We start from the raw sequence: 17,512 nt of genomic DNA, 5'->3' as shown, positions 1-17,512 counted from the left end.
AAATATATGTCAAACTATGCCAGCATAATAATAATGTTAATAGTATATAGTGCTTGACCTCACGAACCATTTTGTACGGTACATCCCTTATTCAAATAATTTAATTTAAAATATGTCCAGAATACTGTAATACAATAATTATTGCTTTTCCTTCAAGTGAAAAGTATATTTAATTTCATCCTACTTTGGAATACACTGTTCTAAACTTTCATATACCTGACACGTGTTTCCAATGTTTAACTAAATAAAGTCACAGTGATTCACCAGCCACAGCAGAGTTTAAACAATCTATCACTTTTTCAGACTTGATTTAAATTTAAATTTACTTTATACTTTTTGAACTTTCTACTGAACTTCAGATGTTAAGTCCTTAGATACCAAAAGGAGAGAACTAGCACCTTTCCACAAATCTTATATGTTTTGACGTACCATGTTGATAAATAATGTCCGAATACTAGTCATTCTTACATAATTCCTTTATGACGAAGGATACTAATTTCAAAACTATAAAAGGATTATAATTTTTTTTTTTCAATTCTTAATTTAGTATTTTACACGAACAATCTACATATTTGTATTTATGAATCTATATACAATGTATAATTAAATGTCTATTAATTCCTTGAAATATAATTAGGTTTTCCCGTTTAATATATACACATATTATATATATATATATATATTTATATTATATTACATAAATACCAATTTCAAAAATTTTTTAAGACTAATAACTTTAAAACGAGAGTTTTTTTAGCTGTAGTGTTCTTGTACATACAATATTAATGAGAATATGTTTTAAAAGTTGTTACCCATTATTTTATGAAACATTCAATGTTTCAGTTTGATACCATTAATTACCAGGGCGTTATAAATTGTTATTAGTAATTTCATATCGACAGACAGACAGAAATGTAAGTAAGATAGGACTACAAATCTTTTTGTGTGACCTATAAAATAACATGGTAACATTTTTCACAATTTATAGCATACCCTGCATATATGCTATATACTTCCTACAAAATTATAAATATGATATTTTGTGATGATTTTTAATACTGAGTTAAACAAAACAATAACATACATATTTGGACACAACTTGACCTGCACAATACTTAAATTTAAATATAAGATATGCTTATTTCGAAATACCACTTATAAAAAATCTTAAAAGGTTTAAGACAATTTATTCTAATTTATTTCCTATAGTATAAGGATAGAACAATATTTACGGTTGACCGAATAATATAAAGAACGTGTGACGCAGTGTCCTGCATTTTGTATTTGCACAAATCAAAATCAGCTTTTGTACTGTAATGTAACATTAATGACTAATATATAGTACTATACAACTGTAATTACGTAAATGATTAATTCAAACCAGTTAGTTTATTCAGGTCTTTATTTAATGAACAAAGTTTATGTTCTAAGTATTCGAAATAATTACTTTAATATTGTAGGACGGCTTATGGATAGTCGCTGAATGAATAAAAACATATGTACCGGATACTAATATGATTCAACAAACCATTACTCACAGTAAGTACAATATTTAAGGAAACAAATAAGCATAGCTGTCCCATGACCATAGAAAATGTAATCACAAAGCAATATACTAGGCAAATACAGTTGTCTTGGATAGAAAATCGTCCAGGGATATCGTGTCTATGGATATACTGATATAATTCCTAGACTGCATGAAAGAAATTGGATATTATGAGAAGATTACAAGCAAGATAATGTGTTTTATCAGGTAAGTAAGTGTATTAGGTTTACAATACTATACTTATCCATAACTTTAACAAACTATTACCTAGAATAGTTTAACAATAGGCATAACAATAGAGAATAACAAAGGAATTGAACAGAGTGACCCGAAAAGTAGACACACATTTACACATAAAACAAAAAAGCCAATTGTATATAATTCATTAGTAAATCTGAATAGTTTGAAAAGTTAATGATTTTCTCTAGTTGTGTTCTAATGTTATCACTAAGGCCATTTGGCATGCAGTAAAGAGATTTAGCACAAACGCAGGTATGTTAAAGATTCAGATAATCGGGTTAGAATTTTGCTGTTCGCTCTTGATTAAAAAAGCGAAATATAAGCGGCAGGAGTAAACTCTTAGTAAAATTATAAAAAGTATGTCTTAAAGAGCAAAAATAACTAATGGTTTACTTTATATTGATCAGCGAAATTTTGAATGACCATTATCTGTACATATGAATCAACCAAAATGATGTAAATAAATTATTCAGATGAATATTAATTTACCATTTAGACCAAATCCTGAGGGTAATTGAAATTTAAGAAATTTAAGGAATGGAGGGATGGAATAACGGCTGATTTTACAATATAGGCAACCATATGGTCTAAATACCAAATAAGTCACTAATTCTAGTACTAAAATTGTATTTATAGAAAAATCTAAATATTATACAATATAGCTAATTGGAATACTCTTTTTTATTATATTCATTTATTTATTGTTATCGGTAAACATTTTCTTCGTATGTATGCATTTTACTAATCATATATACATATATATCAACTAGCTTATTGTAGAATTTTCTTAAACTGCTAAGGCTTGTGTGTGTATATATATATATATAAACATATATATATATTATTATATATATATATATATATATATATATATATATACGAATTTGTTTGTTATATAAGTTACTACCACGTATCTTCATGGCTTATAGAACATTTTTTATATATTTTAAAATATTTTTGGTTGTATTAAAATAAACTATTTGTATTCAAATAGTATAGTATTACCTTATCTCTTTCGATGAAAATATTGAAGAACGCTAAAAGTTTACAAAAGAAACTTGGATCTATAAAAGAGATTGTTTCAACTGGTAACAGAATACTCTATAAATTCTCCTAGAGAGAAAACACATCCTCTCTTACTTGTTTCAAGTTAGAAGAATTGAGGGTGTAGCAGAAGCGGGATCAGAACTTGATCAATTCCCTACACGCTCCTGCTCTCAAAGCGTCGTCTACTTTCCATATGTCTGGATACAGCACCTCTCGTCGACAGAGCGCTTTGCCCTGTTCTATCAATCATTTACCAAACAAGAATCCTTAAGAACGTAAACCGTGTATTTAAATGTATTACAGTACCTTTTAGTTTATATTTCAATGACAACTGTAAAATATAAATCGCGTATGTCATTATTTACACTATTATATATGTACATATCTGTGTTTATTTCACAATCACGTTAAAACTTATGTAAAGTTGCATTGCAGTAAACAATTTTTATTCATTGAAAGAGTCTGTTAAAACTGGTATTCAAAATTTAATATTATAACAAAGCTATTTAAAACCATTTCTACGTATATTTTTTATAAGAACAAGACAGAATCAAATTTTCCTCTTTATCAAAGGCTGAATATTTTACCACTCTAACATTTATTTATCTATGAAGTATTAATTTTTTTTTTAGAAGGAAACAATGGAACAGATCATTTATATAAGCATACACACATGACGTGAAACGTAAAAAGCAAAGCAGTTATAAGACTACAAGTTAAAAAATATTTTTTTTTCGTTTGTGTTTTTAAGCCCAAGGTGTTTCAATATGTCTAAATTAATATAAAAAAGTGAAAATCCAACAAAACATTTAAAGCTCACTAAAAAATGGTTAATTAACTTTGGGGAAACCAATAAATTTACAGCTATAATTACATAAATTATACGAATGTATGCGTGGGATGAAAATGTTGTACATAGAGTATAGGGGAATTTAGGTTTCATGGGTTACAAACAAATAAATAAACTACCAATGTAACAGTATTTAATAAGAATTGTATATAATCCTTTATAGTAATTATGTTTTGGTTGCTTAATTTTATGTTAATATGTAAGGTTTAAGTTTGTCCACAGTTTTTTTGTAAACAAATAAAGTAACAATACTACAGACACCGAATACCAATTCTCAGCGTCATAAAATTAGTGACTGATAATAGTGTTTCTTTTTTTTATTGCCAGCCATCAAAACCGTGTAGGATAGTTGAGTATATTCCTCCGATTTTATATGATGTATGAAGTGAATTGTTTTAGAAGGAATAAATATATTTTCAATTAATTTTATATAATAAACTGCTCCATATAAACATGTCTTTCATGACAGAACAGCTATATTTTTAAATATTTGAAAGGACTATTTTCTATTTGTTTGAATTTATTAAATTTTTTATTTTCTGCATTGTTATATTTGATGGAAGTTACCAGGATTACTAAATTAAATAATAAACTAAATTAAATTGTAGAAAGAAATAAACATTTAATATTTTATATGAATTTAATCTGGAAGTCATCGAGTAAGTGTGGTAGTCACTATACTTATTATTTCACTCTTTTATTTGACTGTTGTTGACCACAGAGTGAAAAAATATCCACAAACAAACATCTATAGTTTTAGTAAAATTAAACTTTTAACTGTAAATATTTATAAATACAAAGTATGGAATGCTAGGTCAGTACTCTAATGCAGATATCAAAGTCAAGTAAGGCGTGAGCTCTGAGTGACATGTACTATCTTCGTTTTATTATATCTCTTTTAGTCAAAAATTCCAACTCCAATTAAAAGAGGCCCGAATCGCTTCATTGATTTAAGATTTAAAAAAATTACAAATCAAATATAATATTTTTAAAGCGTTGGTATCATAAATTTTGTTGGTAACTTTTATGTTTTTAATAAATAAAAATGTCATTCTATTTTTTTTATCGTAAAAGTATCTATATTTTTGTATAAAGTAATTTAATTTGTTAATAAGAAATTTTACAGGAGAAGTTTTACAGTAAACAATATTGCCTTGTATATCCTGGCCAGTTTCTAAAATACAGTTTTAAAAACAAAACAATATATTTATCTACAACCAAATACGGTAAACGAATCTTATTCTAGAGATTCCAATTCGACGATATAAATTCTTTGAAATATACGACAATGTGATAACGTTTTAAATTTGGTTTGCAACTATATTGTTTAAAGTATTAAACAATCTATTAGCGGGCAGGTTTTAGTGAGACTACAGAAGACAAAATCTTTGCGTAATTTGTAAACAAAGTAAAACAATATGTTTCAACGTAATAATAACAAAGATGAAATGTAAAACAATTTTCTTAGATTTCAAAAACTCATTACATGTTTAGAGATAGAACCTATGGTCTTTCGAAAAACGGTTCAACATTATTAAAAGTATAAAAGAATAAAATGTACTTTTAATTTGTAAGTACAGATTTAATCTCCAAATATTCTAATATATATAAAGAAAAGTAAAAGAAAGCTTTTTATGTTTTAAAAACAGGTTTTATGAGCAGATGATTAACGAGGATAATTTGTGCATAAAAAAATGTTTTAGTAGAGATATGGTTGAGGTTAAACAATGACGAGGTGTTTTCTCCATTTCAGAAAGGTGATTAATGCGCTTTTGTCGAGGAAATATGACGGGAAATCTTGGGACATATAAAAGCACTAAGGCCCCTATATAGGTCGCCTTCACAGCTGCTGCAGTTCAACACACTGTACATTCTTGGTTATAACAGTATATTCCTCGCCTTCTTTTTCTAGATTTACATTTATTCTCTAAACGGGATGAGATTTCCAGAAACTATAACAAGCAAATCTTTTATTTGTGTTTTTAACATTTGTTTAATATACATGGCTTTCACAGTTTGTTATAAAATAAATATTTTTGTTTGGGAATAAATCATCTGAATGTGTCTTTTTACTTCAAGCATAATATAAAAAAATAGAGCGAATAACAAATCAATTAATGAAAACATTTATTTATATTATTTATTAAATTTATGGTATTTTGTTCTATGAACTTTTAGTGAATAAGGGGTTGAATATTAAATAAATTTGTGAAGTACTGGAAACAGTCGGCATAAACTGAATAAAATGTTACAGATAAAATTTTTGACCTTCCCCTGACAATAATGAATAAAAAAACAGTGTGATGATCTAAAAATTGTATTGTTGACTTTTAATAAAAATATGTTTTATGGAGCGCCAAATAACATATATTAATATTACATTTTTTAGATATCCCCTATCAAATACTTAGCTGTACATTTAAATTGAAATATTCCTTACAAAGAAGAAACTTGTATTTATCAAATACAGTTTAAGAGTTGAAATATGATTTTTATTGCGCGTAATTATTATTTCCTTAAAACATTTTAACCAAGCCAACTATATGAATAACTAACTTACCACGCAATTACAAACTAGGTTAAAAGAAACAAATCATATAGAAAAGAAGGGATCAGATTTCAGATCTCGAAACGTAGTGTTACTGATTTTTTTCACTGAACGATGGCAAATGTCCGGAAAACTCATGTTTCCTTCTCGGAATTCTAACTCTTAATGAAATATTTTGAATCGCATTTAAGTTATTTACTATTTTTCATTTTAAATACCAATAAACTATGAGTTACCCATTTAAAATAATTTTTCTCAAAAACCATATTTGGATTTTATGCATGTTAACCACACAATTTTAATAGTTGTGAGAAATTCAATATATGATGATCAAAATATTCTGAGATTATCTTAGAAGTACTAAAATTAAACATTCTTAGTAAAAGAATTTATAAGTATAATGTTTATTCTATAGGAATATAAGTTTGTAACATAAATTACTACTTGTTACTATTGGAACAGATTAAGTCCATTTTTGCTAAGATAGTTTTACTTTGGCGTCGTTAAATATAAGGTTGTTAATAGTATTGTTGCTGATCTCTTTGGGAAAGTAGTATTTTCTTGTCGTCCATATGTTATGATAGATTAGAATTAGTTGTAACAGAATACTTCCTAGTTAAAGAGACAGGGACAAGTTAAACACCTATATAAAGTAAATTTGTCAACGATTTATAGTGTCTAATAAGTATACCAACTTTATGACGATATACTTCTTAATATATGTTTTAGCAGTGATGATTATTTGCTTCCCTTGCCAGAGTGTTGACTGCAGGGTTATAAACCATTTCGTTTTAATACTTACAGAATACTTCAATCAGTCAGTTTTTCCGATGTCAGAATGGTTATCATGTACTTACAAACAATGGATGTTCCAGTGAAATTTTAAACAACTGAATGACACTGTCCAAGAAAAGAAAAGAGCTAACTTTATTTTAAATATTTAGTTCATTTTATTAGATTGAAACATTTTATCCATACCAAATTCTCCGCAACACATATGAGTGTTTACCGCGATGTAGAGATTTGATATTTTGTCGATAGCTTGAACTGGATTGCAATGAAATTACAACTTCTTAAATTAAGTCCATAACTTACTTAGTAAAATCACATGTAACATGATAATTTTCAAACGTAACAAGGTAATGTTATTGTTTACTTTTTACCATCCAAATCCTGTCCTAAGGTGTGTGTGTTGCAGCGAAAATCTGCTACTTCTACACACAAACGAGATAGATAACATTACCTTGCTAAAGTACCGCATTTTGCAAATGAGACTTTTGTCTTTGACTCTTTTGGCATCCGAGAAAGCTCGTAGGTACCCTTTTGTTATCTGACTTTTGTCTTTGATAAATACAAACAGTACCAGCTGTAATGCAAATTTGCAAGTTCCATGGCTAATTTCCCATGCTGATGAGTTCCGAAAACATAACGAAAACAGGATTATACGCAAACTGAGTCATAAATCAATTCCCCATTTTGCAAGACACTTTGTCCAGGCGACAAGGCTTTGTCACAAAGAGATCGGTTACCATCTTGGGATCCGAAAGCTCGTAGAGCCCGGTGACCCTTTTGGGATCCGTTACTCCGTGGCGGCCAAAACGCTTTTGGATTGTGTGTCAATGCAAACTTATTCTTTGAGCTTACGCTCTTGACATATTTGCGGATCTTTCTGTTTCGACTTTGATTCGTCTTTTCAGCTAATGAGTTCGTGCGTAGAAGCAGCAGATTTTCGCTGCAACACACACACACCTTAGTACAGGATGAGGATGGTAAAAAGTAAACAATAACATTACCTTGCTAAAGTACCGCATTTTGCAAATGAGACTGTTGTCTTTAACCCTTTTTGGGATCCGAAAGCTCGTAGAGCCCGGTCACACTTTTGTGATCTAACTTTTGTCTTTGATAAACTTAACAAGTTATAAGATCAGATACATATTATTTTAGTGTTCATGGTTTGACGATCAAAGGTTGAAGGACTAAATCTTATATAAAGTTTTAGGCGTACATGATAATTTCTTGTTCAAATTATTTGTATCTATTATGCCACAACTGCGTGTGGGTAAGCTGTCCCGATCAAGAAAATAATAAACTGACATAGGTCTCAAGAACCTACTTTGGTTCAGAAAACACTCATTTCAAGCTCCTGTGATCTACTTCATGTCAAAAACTGTTGACTTTTGGTCTAAAATATTTCCAGTGCTATTTTAGAATTTTCCACGTTATTGTGATATATAGAATATATGTAAACACACATAAATCGGAAACTTACTTTTGTCAAAAGTCTACTTACGTCCCTTACACTCTTCTTTCTCACAAAGATAGTGCCATAGTTGAGTTTGCATTGTTGTCACGATAAATAAAACATACAAATATAATTGCGACCGATAAATCTACCACTGTCGAAAAGAATCTATTCCCGGTAAATAGGAAACTCTTATGTAACAATTTATGTAACAAACAAAGTTTATGTAACAATTTAGTAATCATTTGTGATAGGTTTTGAGTTATAGAAGTCTTGTTTTTCGGACTAAAAACTTTGACTTGTTAAAACATACTAGTATAAACATGCCACATCACAATGTCGCAGAAGCCAACCGGATGATGCACATAAACATTTACAGTTATCAGGACATATACAGATTATCATTAGCATACTGTTTAAAATAATTAAACATGTGGTTGAGCTGTCATAATCCTCTGTCTACACATAAGAGATGATTACATTCAACAGGCTCTTTCAATTAACATTTTGCAACATTAAAGATCAAGATGGGATTTTTCTATGCTTCACTGATTAAAGAAGTGTACCCCAGGGGATTTAAAAATAAGAATATTCCTATATTCATCCCAGGTACACTAAGAATATCCATGTAAATTTCAGTACAGTCGATTGAATAATATACACGTGGCAGCAAAATTATTATTAGGATGTGGATAATAAATTTTCTTATTTTTAATTAAATAACAAAAAAAATTATGAAACAGTATATTGTTTTTATAGATACCCACAGCGGGAAAGAGAAAAATGTTAATAATAAATAACAATGTTCTAATTTGATGAAAATTATGTTGAAACACTGCAAATTTCAAAATATAACCAAAATATAACGTGTTTTCGATACTTTAATTAATACTAGTACGGACAGTAAGTAAAATTTTTCAAAACCAACAAGAAAAGACAGTTATTTGGTGATTAGGAGTTAGTTGTGCTTTAATCTGACCATTTAAACTCGTTTATTTTATTCAACTCAACTAGCTTTGTGAAAAAGAAGATCTTAACCCAATGATGTTTTCTACTGTACTGAGTAGAAAATTAACAAACAGTTCTTTCTCATAGTATCGATAACTCATTCCAAGTAAGGTTTAGTTTGTTCTTTTCTATACTAGTAGTCTTACGAAGTTTTAAAAACACTGATAATCAGTGTTGTACTTAATAGCGTAGTGTGAGCAATGTCTCAATAACTTTCGTTAATAGTTACTGCCACATATCAAACTCTAATAAGCTACGCAACTAATAAATGCCTTTTACTAGAAATATTTTACATGTTATTAAATAAATAAATATTCTTACACATTAGGGTAATTATTTAAGACGGTGACATAAAATACGGATTGTTATTGTCAAAGCCTTTTGAATGAAAAGAAGAAGCCTTCACACGGGAAAATTTCTTTATAGTTTCATTATTTTAAAAATAAAACCAAATTACTTTCTACAAGAATGTCCGCAGAAACAATGACAGAAAAAATGTGGTTTATCGGGTACATTAAGACAGTCGCTTAAAAACTCGAAGAAAATGGCCTAGCCAGTCATTATCTATTAAACAAAGAAAGAAACATACACTGACTTTTCAATATTAGGCATCAGATTATTATTACTAGCACAATCTAAATATTTTTGATGATAAATCATTTATTCGTAACAAAATAGTTCGTATATAACGTCTTAACTGAAAACCATGTATGGGCGATCTGAATGACAACTTCCGGATGAGAATTTTAACACAGAATAACTATATAACTAAAAAAATAAAATTATCAATGGAAGAAAATTTTATTTCACCTATATGTATAAATGGTATTTAAAATAAGTGTTGTCTATGCCAACGGTAGTAGAGAGCATGCCATTTTCTTAATTTTACAGGAACTAAGGAAGTGATATCTCCAACAATAATACTTGGTGAACGTCTAAGGAAAATAATTCTTGTGGACATTTCATAAAATAACGCAAGCAAACACAGCACGTCAAATGTTTAAGATACCATATCTCCCTAAAGCGGAGAAAAGCCTACGGTCTCATGTTTACAAATGAATGTTGTATGTTAAATATGTCAGCTTTGTGTGTTCTGATTGAAAAGAAGGATCCTTTAGGAGCAATATTAAACCAGATGGTGTGTAAATTTCGAAATCAACATAATTTTATTGATTGAAACCTTATATCCCCCTCATAACTTGACCCCCCCCCCCTTAATAAACAATAAAAAGCACTTTCGAAGATTCCCTTTTTTTAAATAACCGGTTTCTAACATTATGGTATTAAAATTACTCCTGTAAATTTGTTTTGAATGTTGGACTACAAATATTAAAAATAGGTTATTAAATAAAGAAAATCTACAAACCTCAAATCTAAGACGATGCTGAGATTTATAAAACATGTTTAAGCAAGATGTATAGTTTATCCTTGTTCTTGGAGAGAATATTAATACAATTTCTCCAAATCAAGTACACCATGATATTATTAATGTTTACATTGTTTGTTTTTAAGGAAACGCTGGTATTAAACCAATACAACGTGTAGTTAATAAGATACCGGAACGGAATGGTTTCCCTTTTCTTCATTCCCTATACATTTTTGGGTATATAAAAAGTGTAAAAGCGCTATTAAATATTTTTAACTACATTATTCAGATAAACCACATTTAGGATACTTTATGGTATAAACATATACTTTTTGGTAACTTTTGCAACTTAGCCACTTTTTTCAAATTAGGGTATTTGTGTAATAACACAATATTTTTAATAAAAAGCTACATCAAGTGACCCTTGATTTTAAAGGGAGTAGTATAGGAGTATGAAATGTGAGAAGTGTGTATATGTCATTCAAGGTGTGCAAAAATTTTTCCTACTAAAATATATTTCAAATAGGTCCCATTTTCGTATGGTATAGGATACATACATCAAGTTCTCAGCATTCATATTCCTTTACAGTGCATCATAAACCCATTAAAAGAGGTATTTACTTTATGTTGATTGCAATAAAAAGAATTTCAGTTCCCGAATGGAAAATAATTGGGTTTAACCTGTAAATATCCCATTAAAAACAGATGCTATGACAAAAGATACCACAGGACATATTTTGTATATACACACATATATATATATATATATATATATATATATATATATTTTATATATATATATATATATAATTGTATTATATTGATATATGTATCTGTATACATTTCTATATTATAAGTATATAGTGATGAAGAAAACGTGATAGCAGCATCAGGATACAAGCGCTAATATCTCACACTTCGGAAGAGAATCTGAATACTGTAAATGATATCACTAAAATGTCTTGGCGAAGTAAGTACATTTTGTTTATTTTATTATCTGTTGATTTTACTGTTTATGGTTGTAGTTTTCAGTATCACTTGGACTTGATAAGTATTACATTTATAAACGCCGAAAACTTGATATCACTTTCTTACAGTTTGATAGAAAACCACATTTCACTCTAGTAACTACTCTTTTTCCTAGTAACACTCTTTTTTGCTGCTTTAGCGGAAAAGGGTTAAATGTATCCAGTCAGAAAACATTTTTTATTTCGTAAATAATTTGATGATATTCTTTATGTGGATACTGAAAGGCTAATACTTATACAATTGCATACATCAAGACTATATGCACTATTTAGTGCTAAGTGTTATTCATTTTAGGCTTACGTTATGTTTTTTCATACTTATAAACACGGATTTTAAACATTTATTCATATTTTTACATATTATCTACGGAATCTTTTAACTAAAGATCGAAATTTTTATTTTGAACGTGTAATTCCTAGATTAACAAAACTAGAAATATTTATCAGCCACAACAAAAAAGCATGAACAGTTTTTCAGGATTTCTTTCTCACTTGTCAAAGTATAAAATTTAAATTCTGATCTAATATTAAAAACTAATAACTAGATAAAAATACTATTGAAATAACAGTAAAATATATTCTTCAATAAGAGAGCAATTTAGGAACTTGTATAAATGAGATGGGCTTTAGCGAAGCCTATATCACTTGGGAAGCCAGAAAGAAATTATTTTATGTCTGACTGTTAGCCTGCCTATCTGTGTCTATACATGATATCTAGAAAAATAACTGATCTATAAACGTTATTGGTTTGATAGGATAAGCGTGTTTTGTGCAGAAAAATCTTCTCTTTCTCATTTGTTGTTACTTTAAAAATACTATACGCTGTACATTACATGTACATATTTTACGTACCCCTTTTTAATGTCACATTAAATGTTATTCACCAAATAAAAAAAACACATGTAGTACAAACATTAGGTTTAAAAATTAAAGATAATAAAGATAATAAACACACGACTGTATTAACTACAGAAGTACGTCTTTTTAAAATTCAGTAATAATATTTTTAATGGTTATACTAATGCTTATAAGATAAAAATGAGAAATGTAAAAAATACATTTATTTTAATATAATTATACATTAGATTTGTTTTTAACGTTGTGAATAAAATTTTATGATAAGAAACTTATATGTTAATATTTAGTTCATAGTACTCATTTGACTGATAAAGAGGTATAACTCCTCAGTTTAACTGAAATATATTTATGACATTTAATGGCATAAAGCCACGAATATCTTCAGCGACAAACAAATACTACTAAAAAATAATTAAAATAAAAATGCTAAAATAATATATGTAAATTTCTCTTCTGTTACACCCTGTATAATACGGCAGTAGTGTCCACAACAATCACATTATTTGCCGTAACGCACATCGTTACTGTTTACGGCACTCGCCAGTGCTTGTGCCGTAGTTTACTCAACATCATGCGTTACGACTACAACAACGTAACAGCTGTGTCAACTAATATTGATTTTTAGCACCGTATCCCAGTATATCTGACTTTATTTAACGTTAGAGGCTACCAGATCTTTTTTGAAATAACTCCGCATGAATGAAACATAGTATATACTATTTTGAATGAAGTAATGTTTTATGAATATTATGGGTTGTATTGATATGAATATCCGGTGTGTACTAAGATTTAGGTTTATAAAATATATAATACTAGTTATCACTTTTGATATTTCCGAATTGCATCTGACGTGTAAACGTATTCACTAAAACTAAATACAAGGAATATGTTAACAGATAAAATTTAGTAGAGATTAAACTGGTGGTTACTCAATATATGAAAGTCTCAATGAATGCTATTATATTACTACTGTTTATATATTTTTTTTAATTTCATTAGACAAGTATCAATTGTGATTCATAATATTAGAATTTTAGGGCAATATAGGGCAAGTCATTATTATGATTGGATCTCGTCACAGGCGTTATCTGTGGTGACAATGGTTGCATTTGTTTAATTAACGTGTTAATTTCATTGCCAATAATATAAAGTAATATACATTTTTTGCAAATAAATTATAAAAGTACCTTTCATTTCAAACATATATTTTATTATTATTATTATTTGATCATAGTTGTACGTACTCTATAAATAGTATTATTCCTAACTTTAAAATTTTGTGATATTACTTAATGCATAACAAAATATGTAACTGGTTTGAAAATGTAAAATGATTGCGCCGTAACACACATTTCCCTCTCCATAAATGGAAACGTAAATTGCCTCTCTAACGTTTTGCATATCACTGAGGTTTGAAACCCGTATTGCACCAAACTCGAACTAAACTAAGGAGATTCTACAGAATGATAGCAAACTTGTTATTTACAAATACTGAGCCTGTTATTTTAGGCAAATTCATTATGCCTGTACAGCTTGTCAAAAGGTACAAACATATACTTTTAAGTTTAATATGTAAGCATAATAATATTTCTGGTGAGATGGAGTAATCCTTTTTTACGTTTTGACATTTAAAAGGAGTTAAATTATTATTAGAGCATACCTGTACGTATTCTGCTCACAACATTCTGCTTAACGTTAACGCTTAGTAATATTACTTCATTTATAATTAATATATACTCCTGTATATGTCGAAATCCGTAACTGTATTTGCTGTCAGGTTAAAGTGGCCTACTAAGCTCATTAAGATGCTCTATCAAGAGAATGTCAATATGAGAGTTTCTAGTTGCAGGTATTAAGACATGAAATCAATTAATGCATCTTGGACGATGGCACAGTAAGCACTGTATGTTGTCAGTGGTAGTAATAGCACGGGTATCTTGTATGAGTACTTGTTACAATTTGTCCCAGAATTACTTGTCAGCCTTGGCATCAAAGATTCATTAGTCTAAAAAGGTTAAACAGTTTGACAACAGTTTTCTTATTATTGTATAATGACTCAATATAATTTTTCCTCCGTTGTTAACGAAACTACTTTAAACGTTCATACCAATTAATTTATGTAGAAATAAGGTGTCAGGTGAAAAAAATAATAAAAAAACATGACATAACCCATTCATTGAAACGTACATGCAAAAAATTCAATTTGAGATCTTACAATTTTAATTTAAAAACGGAATATATTTAATCATTTTTACCTCTACACTTTGCTTAGTCTACTCTTATTCCGAAACAAGTGATTCAAAATGCAAACAAACTACATTGTTTCGTTTAAATACAAAGTTTTAGCGTTTTTAACATGTTCATGTTTTTAAATCCATCGTTACAAGCTACAAACGTTATATTCTACACTGTACAGAAGAAAGTAAATTCTACTGAAGAATGTAAACGAAATACAAACAGTTCTTTTGATGAATGTTTTAATACTTTTTAGTTTACGGTAGAAAAAAAAGTATTGGATGATAGGATAGTGACAACCAATCGTGTATATGGGTCAGTACGAGTAAGAATAATTATGTATGTAAGAATCCATTCCACCTACTTTATAAACATTATTTTGTATAGCAGTACATACAAATGTTATAGAAGTGTTCAAAATTTCTTAAATTAATCTGTGAATAATGAGATTGGTTAGAAATTCCTTTCATTTAACGCCAGAGGTAATACGCTAGTTTTTATATTAATTAACACGTGAATAATATTATAACATGTAGTACCGTACTTCACGACTATATGTTTTATATACTAAGATAAATAGTAATTAATAAAACAACGACCCGCTGACTCAAACATTGAGTGAGTTTTTTGTACTCTACTTATAATCTTTAAGGACTTAAGTTTAAGTTTGTGGGGAACCTTCCGTAGTTAAAAAATAAACAATTTAAGTCATACATCGAGGTCGTAAGGTTATTTCCATTTATTCCAAAACAGTTAGTAATATGATTTGCTCACCAGGACGTAGACGGCGAAGGGCATGACGACGACGGCTACCAGCAGATCGGCTAGAGCCAGGCTGACGATGAAGTAGTTGGTCGCTGTCTGGAGGCTACGCTCACGGAATACGCTGAGTATGACCAGCACATTTCCGAACAGAGTGAGGAAAGGGAACACCACGAGCACAAGGGCCCAATAGTTCTTTTCGTGAGATGCGGGGCCTGTGGAGTTGGAAGCGTTCGTCGATAGGTTAAACTGTTCTACCTGAGGTACGAAATCCCAGTCGAGGTTTAGAGATGAATTTTCAGAAAATGTCAGGTTCGACATAGCGATCACTTGCACACCCGCATTTTACACGCTCAAACCAAACAACGAACGGAAAATAATAATAAATTTTGTGATTTACTCTTGTGATTTGTTGTTATTTGATATGTATTCTAGATGAAGTCCTTAAAAAGAAGATTCCTTATTATTTTCACTGAAGCATATCCTTATGAATACGATGTGTTACGTGAATTTCTCTTAGAGATGGTTCCAGTATGTCTTTTTTAAATCACAGTAAAAGTTCATCGGAGCATTTAAATTAATGAATAAATTTTAAAATATAGCTTTATATGGATGTTACAACTTTTTAGATAATTTAATGAACGAAATTGCCTTTTTCAATTGAGCACACACGTTATATACTGAAAACGTGAAAAATAGTTCACACGTTTCCTGGGAACTATCTTTTACATTTAATGATATTTTTATCAACCATTTTACTTCTCATATTCAAAAAACTATTACACTTAAACCTACAAGATAATGCATGTCCGTCATTCATTGCAACAAAACGTGTACGATATCATAACACAACAAATTATACGATCTTTAAGCAATTAGAATTATTCATGTGGAAATACCCACCTAAAATTCACAACGATGCTTTCGTACCTACAGTGACAATTTAAGCAACGATAAATCTAAATCTAAGTACACAACCTGAAGGACGAGGATGTAGATTCGTTTATTGGCATTTCTAAAGCAGTAGAGGACAAGGGCTAGACAGAGGAGTCTCATGGTGAGTAAGTCAGTAGGTCCACGAGCGCAGACTCTATTGATCACTGAATCACTGTGAGCAACAAGTAACCGCTCACCGCACTGGAAAACTGCCGTAACTACCCCGACCACTCCAACTATTTACGTAACGATTTTTTATTTTTCTGCGTCTGTACGTTAAAACTGTTTTAAATTTGTACTGATTGGATTCATTTCGATCAATTGTTACAGTATAATATTAAATTTGAACATCATATAGATGTGTGCGAATTGGAATGTAGTTATTTTGTTAAACTCTGGAACTCTCATTTCGCTCAGGGAAAATTTTCAAATCTTTGTTAAAATCCATCCGTTAATATTGTATGTGTTCCTTGATCCGGACTGAACGAAGACGCAAACTCTAGTCGTGCCTCACTATCATTGCGATGATATATGTTGGTGGATGAACACCCCCGGCACTGCGGTTCGCCGCGACCGCGCGACACCGACCAACACTCAGCATCACTGACACTGTCGACAGCGGCACCGCCTCGCTCTCACGGCACGCCTGCGCGCGCAGGCGCCACCATCCACCTTCCGAGCAATCGACAGCCTTTAATCACATCTAAGAGACTCTTCTGGTCCTCCAGTCGAGTAGTCGTCGCAGCTTTCTTTTCAAAGTCATCTTTTGTTATGCAGACGACTCTTGAAAGTCTGCGGTGCCTTGTTATTATCGTCGCCTGAATTTTACGGTCCAAACCCTTAACG

General features: G+C 29.9%; 1 protein-coding gene across 3 annotated transcripts in view; it reads right to left on the bottom strand.

The window, feature by feature from the left end:
- Positions 1-17,252, bottom strand: part of LOC124357641 (dopamine D2-like receptor) — a 119,749-nt gene extending 102,497 nt beyond the window's left edge. For 2 of the 3 annotated variants that reach the window (XM_046809614.1, XM_046809616.1), the window contains exon 1: positions 15,743-17,252. In XM_046809614.1, the coding sequence (XP_046665570.1) occupies positions 15,743-16,051 (309 nt within the window). In that variant the 5' untranslated portion in view covers positions 16,052-17,252. The remainder of the gene's footprint in view (positions 1-15,742) is intronic. The other variant, XM_046809615.1, reaches the window with a different exon arrangement.
- Between the last annotated feature and the right edge of the window lie 260 nt (positions 17,253-17,512).

This window comes from Homalodisca vitripennis, chromosome 3 (assembly GCF_021130785.1).
Source record: "Homalodisca vitripennis isolate AUS2020 chromosome 3, UT_GWSS_2.1, whole genome shotgun sequence".
Classification (NCBI taxonomy): Eukaryota; Metazoa; Arthropoda; class Insecta; order Hemiptera; family Cicadellidae; genus Homalodisca; species Homalodisca vitripennis.
Note: the sequence above shows the minus strand (reverse complement) of the source record. Positions and strands in the feature narration are given on the sequence as shown.